The sequence below is a fragment of the Artibeus jamaicensis genome, unplaced genomic scaffold (assembly GCF_021234435.1).
Source record: "Artibeus jamaicensis isolate MK-2021 breed Jamaican fruit bat unplaced genomic scaffold, CSHL_Jam_final contig_240, whole genome shotgun sequence".
Classification (NCBI taxonomy): domain Eukaryota; kingdom Metazoa; phylum Chordata; class Mammalia; order Chiroptera; family Phyllostomidae; genus Artibeus; species Artibeus jamaicensis.
Genome location: NW_026521506.1, coordinates 14,783,654 through 14,807,870, shown reverse-complemented (window position 1 = coordinate 14,807,870; position 24,217 = coordinate 14,783,654). Strand labels below are relative to the sequence as shown.

The window sequence follows — 24,217 nt, the reverse complement described above, 5'->3', positions numbered from 1 at the left end:
CAGAACTCCTACTGTACTAAGCCACCTTACCAAGACAGGGTCAAAGCAGCTCTACCTAATACATAGGAACAAACACAGGGGGGGCTGCCAAAACGAGGAGACAAAGAAACATGGCCCAAATGAAAAAACAGATCAAACCTCCAGAAAAAGAGCTAAACAAAAGAGAGAAGCAATCTATCAGATGCAGAGTTCAAAACACTGGTTATGAGGATGCTCAAGGAACTTAGTGAGGACCTCAGCAGCATAAAAAAGATCTAGTCAGAAACAAAGGCTACACTAAATGAAATAAAGAACAATTTATAGCCCCAGTAAGTGTAGCTCAGTGAATTGAGCACAGGCCTGCAAACCAAAGGGTTGCCAGTTCAATTCCCAGTCAGGGCACATGCCTGGGTTGCTGCCCACATCTCCAGTAGGGGGCATACAAGATGCAACCATACATTGATGTGTGTCTTCCTTTCTTTCTCCTTCCCTTCCTTTCTCTCTATAAATAAATACAATCTTTTTTAAAAAAGAACAATTACAGGGAAACAACAGTAAAGTGGATGAAGCTGAGAATCAGATCAAGGACTTGGAACATAAGGAAGCAAAACACAACCAATGAAAACCACAAATCAAAAAAACAAGAGGAGCCTCTGGAACAACTTCAAGAGGTCCAACATTCACATCACAGGGGTACCAGAAGGAGAAAAGAAAGCACGAAATTGGAAATCTATTTGAAAAAAATAGTGAAAGAAAACTTCCCTAATTTGGTGAAGGAACTAGACTTGCAACTCCAGGAAGCACAGAGAGTCTCAAACTAGATGGATACAAAGAGGCCCACTCCAAGACACATAATAATTAAAATGCCAAAGGTTAAAGATGAAGAGAGAATCTTAAAAGCAGCAAGAGAAAAGAAGTTAGTTACCTACATAGGAGTTCCCATTAGACTGTCAGCTGATTTCTCAAAAGAAACTTTGCAGGCTTGAAGGGACTGGCAGGACATATTCAAAGTCATGACAATCAGAGACCTACAGCCAAGATTACTCTACACAGCAAAGATACCATTTAGAATGGAAAAGCAGATAAAAAGCTTCCCAGACAAGAAAAATTTAAAGGAGTTCATCATCACTAAACCATTATATGTGAAGTGTTATAAAGACTTATTTAAGAAAACGTAGATCAAAACTATGAACAATAACATGGCAAAAAATACATATCTTTCAACAACTAAATCTAAAAACCAAACTAAGCAAACAAGAACAGAGACAGAATCATGGATACTGAGGGTGTTTTGATGGATGCCAGATGTGAGGAGGTGTGGGGGAACAGATGAAGAGGTGAGGGGATTAAGAAGTACAAATAGGCAGTTACAGAACAGCCATGGGTTGTAAAGTACAGTGTAGGAAATGGAGTAGCCAAAGAACTTACATGCATGACCCTTGGACATGAACAATGGTGGGGGGATTGCCTGAGGGAATGTGGGGCACTGGGTGGAGGGGCGCAAAGGGGCAAAATAAGGACAACTCTAATAGCACAATCAATAAAATATAATTAAAAAAGAAATCAGGACTTCCGGCGAAGATGGAGGCGTAGTGGAAACACAGCGCCTCCTCGCACAACCAAGTTTAAACACAACAAAGTTTTAGTAACAAAAACACAACCAAAACACAGAAAATTGAACTATATGGAAGTCCAACAACAATGAACCGTTCAGCCAGACTAGTTAAGAGGGGCAGAGCCAGCAGCAGAGCAGGATCGGGCAGGAAAGATCCAACGGACCGACCCAGGCGCCACAGGCAGCCATAGATGGATCCCAGGCGTGGGGTAGCAACAGGCAGACCCAGTGAGGGCAGAAGGCTCCATGCTGACCGAGGTCACACATTCGCGCACAGATAAACCAGCGAAGGAGGGAGCAGTGAGACAGACAGCGCAGGCTCCAACAGCAGGAAACAGCAGAGGAATCACTATTGCCCCTCTTTGACCCCACCCCCACATAAAGCGTCACTACCCAGCCACTGAGTTGCCCCACCCTGGTGAACATCTAGGGCTCTGCCCCTCATACATAACAGGCACGAACAGACCAAAACATTATGGCTCAAGAAGAACTCAAAGCTCCAGAGGCAATAACTCTAAGCGACCCAGAAATAGCCAACCTATCAGATGCACAATTCAAAACACTGGTGATCAGGATGCTCACAGAACTGGTTGATTTTAGTCACAAATTAGAGAAACAAATGAAGGTGAAACTAACTGAAATGAAGGGAAATGCACAGGAAACCAATAGTGATGGAAACTGGGGTTCAAAACAAGAGAGTGGACAAGAAGGAAGAAACAACCAAACAGAAAAGAAGGAAGAAACAAGAATTCAAAAAAAAAATGAGGAGAGGCTTAGGAACCTCCAGGACATCTTTAAACGCTCCAACATCCGAATTATAGGGGTACCAGAAGGGGAAGAGGAACACCCACAAGTGAAAAACTTATTTGAACAAATAATAAAGGAGAACTTCCCCAATCTGGCAAAGGAAATAGACTTCCAGGAAATCCAGGAAGCTCAGAGAGTCCCAAAGAAGGTGCACCCAAGAAGGAACACATCAAGGCACATCATCATTACATTAGCCAAGATTAAAATGAAGGAGAGAATCCTAGAAGCAGCAAGACATAAGGGGACAGTCACCTACAAAGGAGTTCCCATCAGCCTGTCAGCTGATTTCTCAAAAGAGACCTTACAGGCAAGAAGGGGCTGGAAAGAAATATTCCAAGTCATGAAATCCAAAGATCTACAACCAAGATTGCTCTATCCAGCAAAACTTTCATTTAGAATGGAAGGACAGATGAAGTGCTTCTCAGATAAGATCAAATTCAAGGAGTTCATCATAACCAAGCCCTTATTATATGAAATGTTAAAGGGACTTACCTAAGAAAAAGAAGATAAAAAAGATGAACAGTGAAAGGACAGCAAACTCACAGTTATTGACAACCACACCTAAAACAAAAGCAAACTAAGAGGACAGCTAAATCAGGAGCAGAACCATAAAAATGGAGATCACATGGAGGGTTAGCAACAGGGGAGTGGGAGGAGAAGAAGGGGGGAGAAGGTACAGAGAGTAAGTAGCATAGACGGTAGGTAGAAAATAGATAGGGGAAGGGCAAGAATAGTAGGGGAGATATAGAATCTAAAGACCTTGAGACACGTGGACATAAACTAAATGGGGGGATGGTGGGGGAGGGGGTGTTTAGGGTGGAGAAGAATGAAGGAGGGGAAATAGGACAACTGTAATGACATAATAAAATATATTTTTAAAAAGAAATCAACCATATGTTTTACAGATGAATAGTTAAGATTGTAGAAGTAAAAAATAACATGATATGAAATTTCCTTTAGCTCAGCAAAGAGAAAAATTTTAAAGAGCTAAGACAAATGTGGCAAATCTTGATATTTTAAACATGGGTGATGAGTCTGTCTATGGGGACACAATATTCTCTCCACTTTGAGTATGCTTGGAAATTTAACTTAAAAAAAATCTTAATATACTGTAGTCCATCAGATTAAAATATCCCTCTGAACAAGAAAATCTACTGTTCCCAACCCCAAATCCAAATACCCTCTCATCTCATAATGGGGAAATTTTTTTTAAAGCTGATTTCTTAAAAACCCAAACTCCTAGAGGTTTGAGATTATTACAGTCTACTCATATGGTGCCTTCATTATTGAAACTCCAAGACAGTTTGAGAAAAAACATATACTGGTTGTTTTGGTATGCCCAGTCCCTGGCATACAAACTACTTAGTAACATTAATGATGTGGTACCTGCTGTGGTAAAATGTACAATGATTACAGTCTTATAAATATTATATATGCATCTATACACACAGAAATTATATAACAAAATCTTGAAAATTATTATCTTGCAGAGGGATTTTACTTAGTCCCTTATACCAAATATTACAAATTTTCTTCATTGAGTATATACTGCCTTTTTTTTTAAAGATTCAACAGTCTTTCTTATAATTAATTTTTGGCAGTATGTGTTTTTACACATACATGTAAAGAGTATGGGAAATTTTTTAAAAATATATACTAAAACAAAACCTACAAACAAAAAACTGTAATTCAAAAGGAAGAGAAGGAAGGAGGGAGGGAGGGAGAGTGGTAAGGAAGGAAGGGTGGGTGAGTATGGGGGAATATACCAAGCAATGGTCAAACAGAAGTAGGAACTTGCGACTTCCTACACGTTAATATTGACAGTTTTTTCTTCACTGTTGATTTCACTTATAAATTATAGTGGATTTATAATTCTCACTCACCATTTTATTTAAAGCTTATGCAAAGAAATAAACCAAAAATATAATACTCTATATCACATGATACTCAAGACTAAATTATCTTCCAAATAATACCCAAGAAGCTGATATGATGAACTCTGCCAGTTTTCAAGAAATATTGGTGAAACAATAATTAAATTCAATGTATCTGTTAATATCTATTGAGCAACTCCTCTTTCAGTCAGCATTGTATTAGGTAGCTGCTTAAGGACAAGCAGCATGGCTTTCATATTTAAGATTTATAATGTTATTCAGAGGATTCATAATTATATTCTGAGAAATTTGAGGTTCATGTTTTCTCATTTTCAGTCTCAAAAGCTGTTTTTCAGATCTCCAGACTTTGGGGGAATTGGAGGTACAGTGATGTTAGGCTGGTAGTACCTGCACACTGCTTCCATCTGCCCATAAGGCCTGGAGGCTGGCTGTGACTCAGGTAGATCAGGACAAGCCCATGGGCATGGTTGGGCAGCAGCACATAGTGCACACGTGCTCTTTCAGAAGCTAATCTGAAGGCAATTGAAAGTCGGTATTGATTTCTTTTTAGACAAACATATACTACTTTCTTTGGGGCGGGTTCATGCTAGATCCTCTAGGGCAAAGTGATAACATATCATGCTTATTTCAAAATGTTCACGGGGCATGGGGGGATATAAGGCTGATAAATGGTAATGGAATGGTAATGTATAAATGTAAAATAAAACAATAAGGACCCCCCCCAAATTTTCACTACAAAAATAATGGAAATGAGACATTTCTGTCACAGGAACATTTCAAGAGTACTTTATAACAAGCAAGTACTACTTTCATTAATTTTATAAACAAATTTAGTTCAGGTTTTGGAAAAAGAAGAAAGTAGTAGTCTAGACCCTACTTGCTAGTACTTGCTAGATCCTACAGATGAAAGGATAAGCATTCATTTCAGCCTCATCAGAATATATCTGCTACTCCCTGACATGTATGAAACCACCATTTCATAGAGCTTTAAAATCAGCAACATCCAGAGGGCCAAAAATGGCCTTCCTGAAGCTTACTCACCCTTTGTTCTCAGTGACTTACTGCTTCTGCCACAAGCATAAACCAGGACCTCCTCAAGACTCTTTGAAATATGCCATACTTGTAAAGACTACTGCTTCTGTGAAATGACTTAGTGCCTAGATACAGGTTTTGTAAACAGCCTAAGAACTTCCAGAGTCTTATTCATCTCAATCAAAGCCAATGTGATTCTGCCCAGAGTTCACCCCAGATGTGAGTCTAATACAGACAGACCAGCAGGGATATACACGAAAATAGGAATTTTATCTTTGTCAACACACCAAATTAATTTCTTACTCAATTTTTTTTAATTTTTCAATCAATACTATTAGATTTATACATCACATTTAATGTCCAAGGGTTGATTTGTTAGATCAAACATTTTTAAAAAGTTACTATAACTCTTCCTCAAAAGCCAAAAAACAAGAATTTATAAAACTTGCATTATTTGAAGTACTTTAGGCATGAATTCACAAGTTCATTATATTTCACTATAAATAAATGGGTTATATTTATGGGGGTCCTAATTTAAGAAACATATGATTATCCATGGATATATAGTTGTCCAAACTGGGCAATGGGTACATGAGCATTCATTATAAATATAGTCTACTTGTAGATGTTTCAAATATAAAGTTTCAAAAGGACCAACTTATTTCAATGATGACAAGGCGCCAATTTCACATTTAATGAAGAATCCAAGTCTTTAGTTCACAGGCCCGTGCTCAATCCACTGAGCTACACCATCCAGGGCTAGAATCCAAGTCTTTTACATTCATACTTAATGATCAAATATCAGAACACTAATTTTCATGTGGTGAGAACCTTATTCAGAACTTGTATTATTACTAATACTCAAATATTTGAATACCTACAATATTGTACATACTAGAGGGAATTAAGTAAACAATGGCATGGCTACCCTCAAAGAGGGTAGTAAAACACATGACATGTATTACATGAATAACCCTAAAACAGACGGTTAAACTGCTAAGAAAAAGATACGGCTGAAGTATTATGGGAATTTATCAAACTCACTCAGAAGCCTCATTTGCACCTGGACCTAAGAGAAGACGTAAAATACAATCCAATAAACAGGATGTGTTTTAATCATCCCAAATACCAAAGCTTCATATTAAACAGGCCCAATAATCTCAATCTCTACAAGAGTTAAGAGAGAAATATACTTGGTGGCCTTTAATCTTATTAGCCTTTATTTGTCCCATCTGATGTTGGTTAATATCTGATGTTAATTAACCACATCTAATATGGATTAGTCAACAATGCAGAGGCTGCTTTGATAGGAATGGATTGCGACATATTCAATTACATCAAAATGTATTCACTATCCACCTTGATTAAGGCACCATGAAATATTTTATAAGAGGAATACAAAGATTATGAATTTATAGTACTCAAAGAGCTTGCAACATACTGGAAAAGGCATGTGTGCATGCATACATATATACATACACTAACTATATGGTACAATAAAGCTTGTAAGTTGTACCTAAATCTAACTTGACAAGCCCACAAACTTTTGCTTATCAAAAGCAAAAAGGAGTCACTGGTGACTCCTTCCTAAAGCAATACCAAGCTGAAAGTAGTCATATTCCATTGCATAGGTTGTAAATTGAGTAAAATAGATTGGCATATCTCTGATATTCAATTAATATATCCTTCTAAGTCACCTAGGCAACAGCACACTTTCTATATGAATGTAAGCCTTATCTGTTTTATTATTTGTGACTTGGTGTTACATGTCTAACCACATGATTATTCCTGACACCTTCTAAAAGAACTTATATTAGTCTGCTTGGACTAATTATAGACTGGGGTTGCTTAAACAACAGTAACTCATTTCTCACAGTTTTGGAGGCTGTGAAGTCCAAGACCAAGGTGCCAGAAAAGTAGGTTTCATTTTGAAGCCTCTTTTCTCGATTGTAAGTGGCTATCTTTCACCTTGGAAGCCACTTGCTCCTAATGGAGTAGAGGTTAGGGATAGGGGAGGGAGAGCTTTCTTTTCTTAAACGATAGGGCCCCAACTTCATGAATTTAACTAATCCTAATTACCTATCAATGGCTCCATCACCATCACATTGGGGATGTTAGGGCTTCAAGATATTTGGGGGTGGGGAAAAACAAACATTCAGTCCATAACAAAGACTTAACATAAAATGACTAGATGTCACAAAAAGGGTCCTAGATGGCTTTGGAGAAGTTTCAACCCCAGAATATTTCAGGGGAGAACTCTGAGGGTGCCACAAGTGGTAACAAATGAAAATGCAGTTTCTCTCCAGATCTACCTTTCCCATTATCACCATTTCTGGCTGAACTGGAAATCAAATGATAAGTTATTAATAGTTCTGACTTACCATTTACCCAGCTCTCAAATTTTAACCTACCTGTAATATACTTGTTAATGATAAAATCCAGACAAGTACTGTAATTAACATGAACGACTGAAAAATATAACATTAATATCTACCTTTTCTCTAGAATCAAACTCAATACTTTTGTTACCATAAATTACCAGAATCATTTCACTTTCCAGTAAAACTGACATCCCACATTCTTAATAATTATGTGTGTCACATCTAAATGGTTTTTGAGCCCTGGATGGGGTGGCTCAGTGGATTCAGTGCCATGCTGCAAACCAAAGCGTTGCCAGTTCAATTGCCAGACAGGGCACATACCTGGGTTGTGGGCCAGATCCCCAAGAGGGGGCGTGGAGAGGCAACCACACATTGATGTTTCTCTCCCTCTCTTTCTTCCTCCCTTCCCCACTCTCTAAAAATAAATAAATATTTTTTAAATAAAATAAAATTACAATAAGCAAGGGATTTAACTTGAGCTAAGACAACACCTGCAACATCAATTTATCATGTGACTAGCATTGCTTAAGTTTCTCTGTGGTCAAAAAATGACAATGTCTGTGGGTCCAAACAAGACTAAATAGAATTGAGGGAATGAGTATTAAAATAAGCTGTGTAAATTAAAAGATGTACAATAATAGATAAAACAGATTTTATTTTATTCCTAGTAACCAACAATTCTTAGCTGCTAGAATGGGCAGAAATTGCTAGGTGGCATATTTTTATATTTTTACCTTTTTTATTTGGGTACTTTAAAATTCTCAAAAAGCACCAAAGCAGATATGCCATCCCTTCAGATAATCTATGATAACAGAGTATCGTAAAACCAAAATTATGAATTACTGATACACATATTCCTAAAAGTGAAAATAACTTAAGCCAGCAGTATATTCACCTTACAATTTTATTTATTTTTTTAGAACAATGTATTTTTATTCATTAGTAGTCTGACAGTACTCTATGTTACTTCTCCCCACACAATTTTTTGGCTTCTAAGTCACCTCTTCTTGTGACACATTTTCCTATTGTCTACACTGAAAAGAGTAATTTAGTAATTCATTTATCATGGTTATTTTTTATTCATTCATTTATTCATTATAGTTTTCTTTTTCTACTTCACAAATCATTATTAGTGATGTTATAAACATTTTTAGAATTCTTGTCAAATTTAGAAAAATGTCAATCAACTTCATTCACAGATGAGCTCTGAGAGTTTTGAGTATTTCAAGTTTTCTTCCAGTGAATAAATACTCTTAGGTGACATCTTCCAAGATTGTATCAGTCTTACAAATAAATTACATATATAATTTGCTTTCCCTCCCTTCTAAGGTTCAAGAATTAAAAGGTTCAAACCCTGGCTGGTGTAGCTCAGTGGACTGAGTGCCAGCCTGGAAACCAGGGATTGCCAGTTGGGTTCTCAGTCAGGGCACATGCCTGGGTTGCCAACCAGGTCCCCAGTAGGGGGAACATGACAGGCAACCACACTTTGGTGTTTCCTTCTCTTTCTCCCTCCCTTCCCCTCTTTAAAAATGAATAAATAATTTTTTTTAAATTAAAAGGTTCACAACACTGTAAGGATTATAAGAATTAAAATCAGCATTCTTGCCTATTCGATCCAGGGATAAATTATTAGCTGCTCCTAGGTAAGTGGCCTCATTACTATATGTGCAAGGATATGAATTTATTCAACAATATGATCTTCCCTTTTATTAGTGTGCACAGTGGAATAATAAGTATGTTTGTTCTGGACAAAAAATATACCTATCAATTATGAGAAGCACAGTGATGAAGATAGCAGTTTCATAACAATTTGAAGTATCTGTTTGAATTCTTATTAGTAGCAAATTATTCTAGATGTTAGTAATTTTATTACCACTGCCAGAAAAATATTGATATTAATCATGGTGGTCGATGTTTTCAAAACATAAATTTTGCTGAATGCACATAACATAAACTTACAGGAAGGAAAGAGTACACTAGTTCATCTTTAGCATCTCTTGCTTGACACAGGGAAAATGAAATGGCTCAGTTACTACCTAATGAACTACAGAAAACTCCAAGACCCCTCTTCACTGCTGATGTAGTTGATCCTTGTGTCTTTTTCCCCACCTCCTTACTATGGACTTTCTGCAATACCTAGATACAAACAATGGGAAACAATTAAGAAGGATCTAGACTGTATGTCACATTACTCAATTTGCAGAATGAAACCCTCAAAGTAATCTCCTTGGTGGTCACAAAGAATATTTTTGGTCTATGCTGACCACTGTCAGTCTAAACCCTGTTGGTCATTGTGCCATGGCTGGTGTGGCTCAATGGATTAAGCACTGGCCTGTGAACTGCAGGGTCCCCATCCAGGCACCTGCCTGGGTTGCAGGCCAGGTCCCCAGTCAGGGTTGTGTGAGAGAGGCCTCGGATTGATGTGTCTCTCACACACTGATTTTTCTCTCCCTATTTCCCCCCTTCCTCTTTCTAAAAGTAGATAAATAAAGTCCTCAAAAATAATAAATAAATAAATAAATAAAATGGCAGGGTTGTAGACCAATAAAATGAACTATTTTATCAATTCTGTGAAAATTATGGGCAGGGTAAGGTTTAAACCTAGTTATTACAGGATTACATTTCTAGCACTACCATCCTGAAATATGGATCCTGAAGATATAATATGGATCCTGAAATATGGATCCTGAAATATGGATTTAGAAGATATAATATCTAAATAATGTATACTTGATATTTCACATTAATTTGCAAAAATCCAGAAGGTTGTGCTTAGTTCAAGTATGTACAAATTTATACTGGCAGTTCAATGATAGTTATAAGCAGCAAGGGTTATATCAAGCATATCTGGGGGCAATTTCATGCAAATGATGTTAGACAAGTTACCTCATCCATATGTGCCTCCGAAGTCACATTAGTGTTTATCTACATCATAAGGTACCTATTATGTAACTTTCAGACAGTTATATTCAATAATGTCTGCAAAACAGTTACCTCAATGCCTAAGACATAGTAAGTACTAAATAACTATTCACAATTGTCACTAACCTAAAAGTGGAGATGTTAAGAGCAAACTCAGGGGCCAGATAACTTAGATTCAAATCCTAGCATTGCTGGGTGATCTTGGGCAAATTACCCAACCTCTCTGAGCCCCCAAAATTATTTCCTAAATATCAAACTAATTAATATACATAAAGGGCTTAGAACACTAACCAGCATATAGTAAGCACTATTTAAATGTTTGTTATTGCTAACATGCAGACAATTTCTGGGAAGGAAATTTAAAAAGGAACAGGAATTTGCAAACCAGAAACACAAAATTAACACCAGCTAGTTCTAGCAATAATTCACCCTATGCTGGTGCAGGCATCATACCCCAAGGCTAAAAGCATCTAACTTCCTTGGCAACTGAATAAAAACAGTCCCCACCATTTTTTGAGTACCTAGTACTAGCATAACATTTAAGTGCATGGGATCTTATCATACCTAGGTTTGAGCCTGAGTTCCTCTAAATGTAAGTGTGACGTCGGTATGCTATGTTGACGTTAAATTACTTAAACTTTCTGAGGCTTCAAAGATTCCTCTTCTGTAAAATGGTAATAATCATACTACTGTTACATGCTGTTTTGAGGCCTAAATAACTATTACATACCTATTATTACTATTCCCATACAAAGGTTGTTCATTCACATAAACCATCTTATAATCCTTTCAATAACACCATTAAGTAGCTAATACTTCAATTATACCTAAGGACATCAAAGGGAAGTAGAGTTTGCTAGCCAAAATATGCCTTTTGGGATATTATTTTAAACTGGTTATTTTCAAGGAACAGAAGCCTCAGGAAAAAAACTGTGACCTTTCCCCAAAGTGCCTAAAAGAATTTAGGCAGAGAGGAGCTATTATCACAGATAACTATAGCTTAATATGAACTAAGTGTGTGATAGATAGGGAGAAACCTAACAAGGCCAATTTGGTCTATCTTCTGGGTCCCATTGTTAAAGATGGCTAGGCAAACATCTACCAAACATTTCCTTTTCCATCTCCCTGCAAACTGCCTTCCTACTTTGAAGTCCCAAACCACAACGCCCCCCTTGTCCTTAACTCAAGATCACATAAAAGCCTCAAGTATTATGGAACCCCTGCCTGTTCATACATAATAAGCGTGATCACCTTCTCCTATAACTGTCTCATGTTAACTTGATTAATCAAGCAAGGAGAGTTAGAGGGGTGGAAGGAAAATTATTTTTCCTCCCTATAACACTTAAGCCCCAAAAGGAGAAGTTGTCCAAGGCCATACAAGAGAACTCCAGGCCAGATTCCATTTTAAGAACAGTGCTCTTTTACCGTAAGTCACAAGGGCTAAAAAGAAATAGAATCCTTTCTCTTTTAGGGCTCAAGTGATTATTTAATTTATTAATTCAACAAACAATTACTGAGAATTTCTTACATGTGGGATACTATACTATGAGCTGGGGTTACAGTGGTGATTCCTACCCTTATAAAGTTTATGTTTTAGTGGGAAACAATCAACAGGTTATCAGGAAACTCCTTAAATAATGAAAATGATGATGCAGGCTAAGGCGTTTATGTGTTGTGAGATACTGGCTGTTTCAGCAAGCATGATCAGAAAGGTGAGTGGGGGAGGGGAGCAGCTTGGCTTGTTCTAGAAACAAGAAAAAGAACCAATGAGGTTGGAGACAATAAGAGAGGCTGGTTACGGTGTGAATGTCCTTGATGATAAAGACTAGACTGGCATTTTTTGCACCATCAAAGAGCGTGTCGTACAGTTTCAAGCGTATCTGAATTAGAAGTCTGCCACCTTTATGCCGGTAAAATCACCTAATATCGTTTCATTATTTCCTCCTTGTGTAAAAAAGGTAGGCATGGTTACCGCTACTAAGGCTGCGGTGTGGAATCAGTGAGGCACAAATATTCATTATAATATTTGCAGAACTAGATGAAAAAAGCACTGGTCCCCACGTGTCCTCCCACGTAGTCGTTTCCGTGCCTGGGCCCTCTATACAGGTACCTGGAGGCCCTTACTTCCAACCACCCCCAAAACGTACAGAGAAGGGCCTCTCCCCCACCCCACCAATCATTCCTGAATTGGCCCACAGCCCCCCCCCCCCATCGCCCCACGCTCTACCAAGCAGCACAGGTCGGCCCACACGCCACACACACACACACACACACACACACACACACACAGCCCGCTCTTCCCACACGCTTTCCAGGACTCTCCAAAAGAAGCACCCACTCTTCCCTCGCCATTCCCTCCCGAGCCTCCCGGGTGTGACAAAAAGCTGAACCCAGGGAACTGACGCCGCCCGCGGCCAACCGCTCCCCCCCGTCCCCGTGTCACCTCTGCCCAGGCCCGCACTGCGGGCCCCGCGCCTCCCCTGGGTCGGGGGACGCGCCAAGCTGCTCACCACGACACTGGGGCTGCGAGTCGCCATAACTGAACGAGCAGGCACGGCAACTGAAGGTTGTCGGAGGAAGAAGCAGCAGCCGCCGGGCCGAAAAGTGGGCGGAGGCGCAGCAGGAGGAAGGGCCAGGCCGGAAAACGTAACGGTTTGCCCGGCGCTCTCCTCAGCCTAGGTCCCCAACGCTCCAAGCTGAGGAGCAAGTCCCGCCCCTTTTGCCCCGCCCCTCCCCGCCCCCGAGGCCCCTCCCACACGCCAGCCCCGCGCTCCCTGCGCGCTTCCGCCAGCTTGTTTCCTTGCTCGCAAGGTGGCCGTGGGAATTTTCTGGGGGGAGAAGTGTTGACGGCGCCCGCGCAACCTGTGTCCCTCTTTCCTTCAGCGTCCCATTTATAGGGCTTTCAAATTTCCAAACCTATCGCACCATTTTCTTGCTACAGGCCCTAATGGGTCCACCTCTTCAAGGTTCGATCACCACGTGGTTCTACTGTCCCGGCGTTTGTATTCTAACCCTTCAACTGCAGTGTGGACTCCATTTTCCTGACTTGTGGCCCAATTTTCACAAAAATCTTTAACTGGTTATCAGAGTCGAAGACTAGAGCCCTGTAGTCAACCAGATCAGGGTACAAATGTAAGGGGAAGGTTTAACTGCTCTGTGACCTTGTGCAAATCCGACTCTAAGCCTGTATTTTCTCCCAGTAAAAATGGGTATGTTAATAGGATTCTTGTGAGGAGTAAAGTACATGATACATGTGTGTGCATATATATGTATATATGTACTGTATATGTGTATATATGATCTATATGAGGTATGTACGGAAAAAGTCCAGCCATTGTTAATATAGCAAGAATGGTTTGTGTAACATCCATATAACTGGGTGGCCAAGGAGAGTGGACTAGAATGCAATGCGTGAACAATCATGACTTCATTGTACTAGTCCACGGGAGCAGTAGACGCTGTTGAGTGAGCATCTGTACTGTGTGGCTGTCATATTCAAAATGACTGAGCGAGCAGAGCAATGAATCTGCCTCAGATTTTGCAATAAACTTGAACATTCCTCCATGGAAACTGGATGATTCAGAAGGCCACAGCTATGGGCAACTACTGATTGGCAGTTTCATCAGGACAACACAACTGCTCGTGCATCATGACTTCTGCAGAGTGTTTTGTCAAAACATCAAATCACCTGAGTGACTCAAACCTCCCCCCCCCCAGCCCAAAGCCCAGATTTGGCACCCTTCGACTTCTGGCTTTTCCCAAAATTAAAATCACCTTTGAAAGGGAAGAGATTTCAGACCATCAATGAAATTCAGGAGAATAAGACAGAGCCACTGATGACGACTGGGAGAACTGTGTGAGGTCCCAAGGTGCCTACTTTGAAGGAGACTGAGATGTCACTGTCCTATGTACAATGTTTCTTGTATCTTGTGTCTTCTTCAATAAATGTCTCTGTTTTTCGTGTTATACCTGGATACCTTCTGGATAGACCTTGTATATATGCATATGTGTGTGTAGTTTAATTTTAAATATTTATTTATTTATTTATTTATTTATTTATTTATTTATTTATTTATTTATAGAGAGGAGAAGGGGGAAGAAAGAGAGGAAGAGAAACATCAATGTGTGATTACCTCTCGAGTGCCACCCCCACTGGGGACCTGGCCCCTAACCCAGGCTTGTGCCCTGATGGGAAAACAAACCAGTGACTCTTCGGTTCACAGGCCAGTGCTCAATCAACTGAGCCACATCAGCTAGGGCATATAGTTGAAGAACAATACTCGACTGAGCAAACTGGGAGATCTAATTTGACTTGTTAAGCAATTCATGAAACACACGACATTCCACTAGCAGCTGGAAGGACACTCCAATGAGTTGTATAGAATGGAAGGTTTTTATAGGCAGAAAGAGAGTTGGACTAAGAAATTAGGAACGGATTATTTCAGGCAAGGTTACCATTACTTAGGAGAGAACAGGGGGTCTAATAAGGCAGTTTATCTCCCTAGTGACCAGGATTTTCTAGACTGATTGGTTTAAAATTTCATTTCTGAGAGAGGCTAAAACTGAAATCATGTTAGTTATTAAGTTTTCATTATGTGGTGTGGCTAGCGGTTTAGCAAAAATGACTCCATTTTGGCCTGTTGTTTCCAATTTATATTGTACAGCACATTTTTAAAACAATTCTAATATATGGCAGTGCACTTAGGACAATGCACGATTAATAAATGAAGAACTAAATGGGAACTATCACTATTACTGATCTTTAGTTTTGCCTCCACAATTCCTTAGATGGAACTGGAAAAAATCTTTTCTTACACTCAAATATATCAGGTAAGCAAATAACTGTTGTTCCATTCCTAGTATACTCATTTATATAGTTCCAACACCCACTACAGTGCTCAGCACATAGTTGGTGGCCTCCATTAAGGCTACTGAGGGATACGGGATGGCAGAGACATGTGAAACTGAGAAAGTCATTGAACTCTGAGTCTCAGCCTTCTTCATCTAAAAAATTAGAATAATAAATCTTGCTGTTAAGGGTTATTATGAGAGTTATGAAATATCATGTATGTAAAGCACCTAGCATAGTACATGCCACATAGTAGGTGCTCCAGAAATAGTAGCAGTTATTAATTTTAGCATGTATGAATGTGTGAACTCCATACTTCCTTAGTTTCTCTGCCTTCCCTACATATCATGGAGAAGCAACAGACTATAATGGAAAAGGTACATGTGGGCTTTGAACTGAGATCTGAGTTCAAATTTTAGGTTCATCACTAACTAGAGTTATGACCTTGGGCAGGATCCACCTCTGTGTGCCTCAGTTTCCTCATTGTCAAGTAAGGATAATATCTCCATCATAGGTGTGGCTTAAAAAAATGCAAAAGTGCCTACCACAGTGCTTGCTTTAATAGATGACAATATCGATGTTATATGTTCCATATTTTTGCCTTAAACAATTCTTCACTCTATTTATCCTTCTGGCATCTAATACTTCTTATCCATTCCCCTGTTGATGGATATATGGGTAGTATCCAGGTTTGGGTTATTACAAATAGTGCTGCTACAAACATTTTACATATCTTTTGGTAAACAGAAAATGCATTTCTCTGGGGTATAGACTTTGAAGTTCATATCAGCACATTTTCATTCTTATATTTTTAAGAAACATGTATTCCACTGAGAAGTTAATTCAGAGGAATTCCAGGTATACATTCGGCTTGTGACACATGAGTTCTCAGACACCCAAATTTGTTACTAAATTAGGTATCCAACACTTTAGAACCTCTCCAGCTTGCTTCTGGCTTGCATTTTTTTCTCCAACCCCTGTGGTACCACATACTTCTGTATTTTAAAAGAGATTTGAAACAAACATTGATAGCTCTGTGATTATAAAGACAGAGAAGAACACTATTTTCTTCAATCCTGTCATACTGTGTGACAATTTGAGGCCTTAGTTTGTGTTTAAAATGTAAAACAGCAAAGATTGCAACCTGCAAGACATAATACTTTTGTTAGGTTCACATATAAAATATTTTACTAAATATATTTATTTTTTAATATTTTATGTATTTATTTTTAGAGAGAGGGGAAGGGAAGGAGAAAGAGTGAAAGAGAAACATCAATGCGTGGTTGCCTCTCATCTGTCCCCTACTGGGGACCTGGCCTGCAACCCAGGCATGTGCCCTGACTGGGAATCGAACCACCAGCCCTTTGCCTCACAGGTCTGTACTCAATCCACTGAGCTACACCAGCTGGGGCAAAATATTTTACTAAATATAGTTAAAACTGAAATGTACTTTTAAAATTTTATTCTAAAACTAAAGACAAAAATCAAGATAATGGTTATTACTAATTATTATAGAAAAATTATCATATAGACAAAATAATTTTTTTATCTTTTATTGTTGACACTATTACAGATGTCTCCCATTTCCTCCCTCCTTTGCCCCCTCCACCCAGCCCCCACCCCCCTTTGTCATTTTTTTGTTTAACAATGATTTACTTTGGCCCTGGCTGGTGTAGCTCAGTGGATTGAGTGAGGGCCTGTGAACCAAAGGACTGCTGGTTTGATTCCCAGTCAGGGCACATGCCTGGGTTGCAGGCCAGTTCCCAGCAGGGGATGCACAAGAGGCAACCATACATTGATATTTCTCTCCCTCTCTCCTTCCTTTCCCCTCTAAAGATAAATAAATAAAATCTTTTTTAAAATGATCTACTTTGGTTGCGAAATATGGTAGGTATGTCATTGTTCTGTCCTGGAATATCTGCATGCAGGAAGAAATAAGGAAAGCATTGAGTATAATCCAAAATTCCCCTTCCTCATTCCTGACTTTCTACAAACAATTTCATAGTTTACTTGTTTGGACTCAAATAATTCATTTGTGCACCACAAACAATTCCCAGTATGTTTCTCCTCCATGTTTCTGCCTGCATTGAGTAAGAACCTTGTTTTTACCCTGGTCCTGTGCACCATCCAAATGTGTATTTCTATTAAATAATTATCACCACAAAAATACTTATCCTAAATGTAAAATTTTAAAACTGAATTAATTTACAGTAGCTTTCTGTATAATGCAGATGTTTCACCTCCATCAGAATGAATTTCCATGAGCTTTTCTTTTATTCCTTGAATTCTGTTTAAAAAATTGAACCATTATTGGAATTAACTAATGTGATGGTTAATTTTATGTCATGGCCCTTGGCAGGGCCATGGTGCCCAAATATTTAATCAAACATTATTCTGGATATTTCTGTGAAGGTGTTTTCTTTTGATAAGAGTAATATTTAAATCAGTGGAGTTTGAGCAAAACAGATTACCTCCCATAAAGTGGGTGGGCCTTCTCCAGTCATTTAAAGGGCTGAGTGGAAGAAAGGCTGACCTCACCTGAAGAAAAAGGAACCCTGCCAGAATGCCGCCTTTGGACTCCAACTGCAGCTTCTTGCTTCTCCAGCCTGCCAGCCTACCTCGTCAGATTTTGGACTTGCCAAGTAAGCCAATTCCTTAAAATAAGTCAAATTTTCATTCTCTCTCTCTCCCCCCTCCTCCTTTTCCCTCTACACACACACACACACACACACACACACACACACACACACACCCCTGTTTTGTTTCTCTGGAAAACCCTAATACAACTGATTTTCTACTTTAAGCATCTAATGTCAATATAACAGTGGTATCATTTAACTGTTTGTGAAGTTCTGCTAAAAGAGCTATGTATTAAAAGCTGTTGCTTCACTTTTTGTTGTGTACAAGGAAACTTGATGTAAAAAGTGAGTAAAAGAATTTTGAAGAAGTATGTTGATGCAAACCGAAGGCACTCACAGAGCAATGTGCATATATACTCTCTGCAGCTGCGCCTCGTTAAGTCATCACTGTACACAGTCTTAAAACAAATACAAACCTTTGAGGTAAATGCCGATTCAGTCTCCACAGATTTATGTCTTCTGGTTTTCCTGTGGTCAGTGATATCACTATCCCCATGCATGCAGATGATATATATCAACAGATGTTTTGGTTTATGTTATACGTTCATGATCAATTTCCTTGAGTGGTAAATTTGTTGTTTAATTTTTTATTAATCATGCACTTCAGTTTTTGAACTCACATGTTGAAAGGATGGGTTGCAATTAAAAAATAAAGAGTTGTACATTTGCACCACATAATTAATATAATTAATGACATAGCCACTGTACCAAGAGCATTCAGACTACTTGCTGAATACTCCTCCCCTTCACCCACCCCAGACAAGCATAAGTCTGTTGTCTCCAATTCCTAGCATCTGTGTATACTTGCTTTATCAGTGAACGCCCAGCATGCTGTCCTTGAGAGCGGGGATGCTAAGTTATGTTGTAATGTAAAAGATTAGGAAAGGGGAGAAGCCTTATCGTTGGTTGTATATTCTGTGGCAGGACTCCTCAGCCTCTATTTCTTGAATACATTTTACATACACATAAATTTACGTATTTCCTTACATCGGCTGGCCTAGTGACTAATGATCTGGCATCTTGATGTATCTTGCAGGCTTTGACTTGGGAAAACCCAGCTGGCAGACCCAATGTCCAGCAAGGGACACAATGGTGAATACTCCTCCCCTCCACCCACCCCAGACAAGAATGAGTCTGTTGTTTCCAATTCCTAGCATGTGAGTACACTTTTTTTTATCAGTGAATGCCCAGCATGCTGTCCTTGAGAGGGAGGTGTTAAGTTATGTTGTAATGCAAAAGATTAGGAAAAGGGAGAAGCCTTATCACTTAGGTCGTTGCTTAGGTTTAACTCTGTGTTGCTTAGGTTTAACTCTGTGTTAAAGTGAGAACTTGATTCTCTGTATGTGCACCTCACAAGCTTGTGCAGGACACCAAGATAGAAGCCAGGAACTAACAAGCAATGTTTCAACAGACCCATCCTGGCTTATTTCTATTCAATTATTAATACTTACACTTCATGGGAAAAAGAAAAACCTAGGATAAATGCTAAATTGGACAAGATGCTGGGATAACAGACATAAATTGGGACTGTCTTGGGCCAAGTGGAATGGAATGTATAGTCCCTCTGCAGTGGTATAGGGCTAGAGCGGGGAATGCTTTCCAGTGCTGCTGATGGTAGCTCTTAAACTCCAGTATCCCAATCTCTGACCCAAATTTTCTTACTCTCCAGTTCTCTTTGGCCACCCTACCTAGCATAATTGTGCTTCAGACTCAGGCGAGACCTCCAACTCTCCAGTCTACCACCCTGCTCCTGGCTTCCTTTACTCCCCAGTTGTTTGGATCCCACCTGAACTGCTCTCTCACCAACAGCCAGAAGTCCTTCATTCCCTTGTAATTCTGCTCCGTCCAGAGGGCAAAACCACACCCTGGCTCGCACGCACAGCCTGTTTTGTCTATCCCTACTAGGCTCCAGAGTGCTGCTGGAGAAAACTCCCACAGCCATGGGGATTGGTTCCTGTGTAGACTCTCACAGTCCAAACCTTAACTGGGCCCTAAATACCCTTCTATAATTCTTTATAAGTCCTTGGTAAAATTTCCCTCTTATTCCCTCAGGAGTGTCCTGAACATTTGTCCCCATTCAACCCCATCATCCTCACTCTAGAAAGATAGACTCATTAACTCATTAACTTAGGAAGAGGTGGAAGGAATCAGGCATGAACCACATCAGTATCCTTCTATCTACATCTACACAGTTTCTTCCTCTCCAGGCTCAGAGGTGAGGAGCCCCTCCATACTTGCTGTCTATTTTATCATTCCACTTTTCTCAACACACTCATTGCAGCCTGTCTTCTGTACCCACCATTGTACCAAAACAGCTTTGACAAAGAATACCACTGACTGCTATCTTGCTAAATCCAATGGACACTAGTTTTGGCCTCATATAACTGTCCTCTGTATTGCATCTGATACTATTCATCACTTCCTTCTCAAATCTATTTCTTTGGCTTCTGGGACACCAGCCTCTTGATTCTCCTACTTCCCTACTTCTTCTTGGTTTGTCTTTCAAAGTGTTCAGTATACCCTTCCCTAGTGTTTGAATTCAATATAACCACACCCAGCATAATGATTGAAATCAGGAAATTAACACTGATGTAACAGTATTAAATAATAGACAACTCATTTAAATTTGACCAACTTTCTCATTAATGTTCTTTTTTTGGACCAGGATCCGATCCAGGAATGCATGTTAAATTTCCATAAATCTCCTTCATTCTGGAACAGTTCCTCAGTCTTTGTTATGACCTTGACATTCTTGAAGGGCACTGGCCAGTTATTCTGTAGGATTTCCCTGAATTTTGGTTTGTCTCAAGTCATTAAATTTCAGGCATTCCATTTTGGCCCAGAGATACAATAGTGAGGTTGTGTCCTTCACAGTGCCTAGTGTTAGGAGACACATGCTATTATTTGTCTATTATTGATGCTAATTTGGATTCCAGTAGTTAGGTTGTATCTGCCAGGTTTCTTCACTATAAAGATGTGATTTTCCCCTTTGTAGGTAATAAGGATTAGGAGGAATGATACTTTGAGACTATCTAAATATTCTGTTCCTCATCAAACTTTCACCCACTAATTTTGGCATCCATTGATGATTCTTGCCTGAAGTAACTTGTACTGGGCTGCTTGTCCAATGTTGATTTTCCATTAACATCATGCTTTCTTAATTAATTAAGTGAAAAGCCACTGTAATGAAGAGTTCTCCCTGCTCCCCATTTTTATTAAGTTATTTACATCAAGGACTCAGGGATTCCAATTTTATCCCAGGTAATCAACCATTAGTAGCAGTTATTACGTTATTGCTCAGATTGCCCAAGATTAAGCTATTGGGAGGCCCTCTATGTTGGCTCCTGTGTCTTTTTTGTCTTTCTGTATCATTCTGTGAGCATCTTCTTAATTTCTGGCACCGCACAATACTCCAGGCTCATCTTGTACTTTCTCTGCCCTACCCTTGGATCTGCCATTTTTCCAAAAAGCTCTGGCTCCTTTCATTGGTAACTGGTATTAGAAACCAAGCTCTGGGCACTAGGCGATAACATTTAAGTCACAGCGGTAAAAATCAAGTGTCTTATAAGCTATTTAAGAGTAATTATGTTTTTTAAATTAAATTGAAAATTTAAATAATCCCATCCATCATCATTTAGTATTTTATGTATGTTTAAATTTACATATTTAGGCCTGGATGGTGTGGCTCAGTGGGTTGAGCACTGGCCTATGAACCAAGGGGTCGCTGGTTCGATTCCCAATCGGGGCACATGTCTGGGTTGCAGGCCAGATCCCCGGTGGAGGGCACGTGAGAGGCAACCATACACTGATGTTTCTCTCCCTCTATATCTCCCTCCCTTCCCCTACAAATAAATAAATCTTTCTTAAAGTAAATTTGCATACTTAATATTGAAATATACATAGTATATTAAGAAATGTTCAATTCTTTTTGAAAAGAAAACCCTGTGTATAATATTGTAGAATTAGTAGCTCATTAAAAAACTATGCATTGAGTACAGTTTGTTCCCAATGTGAGGCAATACTTTCTATATAGAAAGCTGAGGTGTTGCCTCAGACAACATAAATGTGTAGTATCAAAAAGGTCTGCTACCTTCCTGCTCATGTGCTGCATTTCAGTGTTTCTACTATATGCAACTGTAGAAAAATCAGCAAATAAAACAAAGAGTAAGAGTTCCTTGCTTCTAGAGCAGCTAAAATCTCTAGTTATGTCACCTTCTATTGTGGTTTTCGGAAAGCACTGGCACTGTGGTTATTAATATAGCCAAGGCTGGGGCTCCTTGGGATTCTCTATATGCTGACAAGACATCTCTTTCTAATGATGTTGCTCTTTTCAAGGATCAGGTCCCAAATTCAGAATAATAAAACCAATAGAGTATCTTATACTCAAACCATCCTTAGCCCTCTCTTAGATGGCCACTAGCGCCAACGGCTCTCTCCCTCATCTCTTCACCCACAATGTGACATCACACACAAGGGGTGAGGGAGGAGTGTGTTAAAAAAATAATGAGGCATGATAGGTATGCTTCACATATTTTTTAAAAGATTTTATTTATTTATTTGTTTAAAGAGAGGGGAAGGGAAGACAAAAGAGAGGGAGAGAAACACCAGTGTGTGGTTGCCCCTCACCTGTCCCCAACTGGGGACCCAGCCTGCAACCCAGGCTTGTGCCTGACTGGGAATTGAACCAGCAATCCTTTGCTTTACAGGTTGGCACTCAATCCATTGAGCCACACCAGCCAGGGCTACTTCATATATTTTTAAAGATCTCAAGAGTAAATTACCTTAAGTTACTTTAGGTTAATTCTGTATGGGTCAAGTATGCCTATAGGAAGTTATATATCTTTTCAAGCAGGGTAGTGATATATTCATGTTCACTTGTAAGGGCTAACATGGTGCCTGTTAACAAAATGACTTCTGAAGATTTTATTGCTGAGTTTAAAACAGCTGTGTTGCTTGATAGTGATTATAGCACACACTCTACAAGACAGATTTCAATACTCTTGATGATTTAACAAGGCTTTTTCTGTTCATAATATGATCTTGCCTCAGGGTTATCATACATGAAGTAAATAGTTACAAGTAGGTCCATAGACTTGTGTACTATTTCCTAATAAGGTGTTCCACTTACCTCCATTCGGATACTTTTGGTTACTATAGTAAGTGAAACAGAACTATTCCGTTTCAATAAGTGGTCTCTGCTCCCCACTCACACTTGTCTAAAGATCCCTGCTATAAATCAGAGCTTTGCTATCCAATACGATAGCCACTAACACACATGACTATTTAAATCTAAGTTTAAATGAATTAAAATTAAATAAAACACAAAATTTTGTTCCTTGGTCCCACTAGCCACATTGCAAATGCTCAATAGCCATTTCTAGGTAATGGCTACTGTGTTAGATAACACACACATACTGAACAAAGTTCCATAGGACAGCTTTGGGCTATGGTAGGTCTGCTGAAAGGAATGACGACTAAGAGTGCCCTAGAGCCTTGGTAGGAAGGGCTCTGTTAGAAGCAGGCTTCCTGGTGTGACTTCATACTGCTACCAGGTGCATGGAACTGACTGGCTCTTCCAGTGCACCTAAATAAGAGTCAGGATTTCCAGGACTATTTTGGCCCAGAGGCAGATGACTTCATGAAACTGAACTGCTACTTGAACCGGAAAATGCAATAGGACTGAGTAAAGTTGTTAAACAATCTAGTTGCAGTTGTCTTAGAATCTTACAGAAGTCTTTTTTTAAGGTATTATTTATTTATTTGGAGAAAGATGGGAAGGGAGGGAGGAAGAGAGGGAGGGAAACATCAGTGTGTGGTTGCCTCTCACGTAGCCCCCACTGGGGACCTGGCCTGCAACCTAGGCATGTGCCCTGACTGGGACTCGAATTGGCAATCCTTTGGTTAGCAGCCCGTGCTCAATCCACTGAGCTACATCAGCCAGGGCAGGAGTTGTTTTTAATGTTCTATTTTTGACACACATAGACAAAGCTCTCTTTCTTTCTCGCTCTACTTGAACCCTCAGTTGAGTAAGCTGTATCAATGCCAGTAGGATATACACATTTGCTCCAAAATTCATTAGCAGTGGACTGCCAAACTAA

General features: G+C 39.4%; 1 protein-coding gene across 2 annotated transcripts in view; it reads right to left on the bottom strand.

Moving 5' to 3' along the window:
* The window catches only part of HPRT1 (hypoxanthine phosphoribosyltransferase 1), a 32,824-nt gene extending 19,493 nt beyond the window's left edge, over window positions 1-13,331 (bottom strand). The window contains exon 1 of one of the 2 annotated variants that reach the window (XM_037146370.2): window positions 13,142-13,331. In XM_037146370.2, coding sequence (XP_037002265.1) covers window positions 13,142-13,168 — 27 coding nt within the window. In that variant the 5' untranslated portion in view covers window positions 13,169-13,331. Of the gene's footprint in view, window positions 1-13,074 lie in introns of both variants that reach the window. The other variant, XM_037146371.2, reaches the window with a different exon arrangement.
* Between the last annotated feature and the right edge of the window lie 10,886 nt (window positions 13,332-24,217).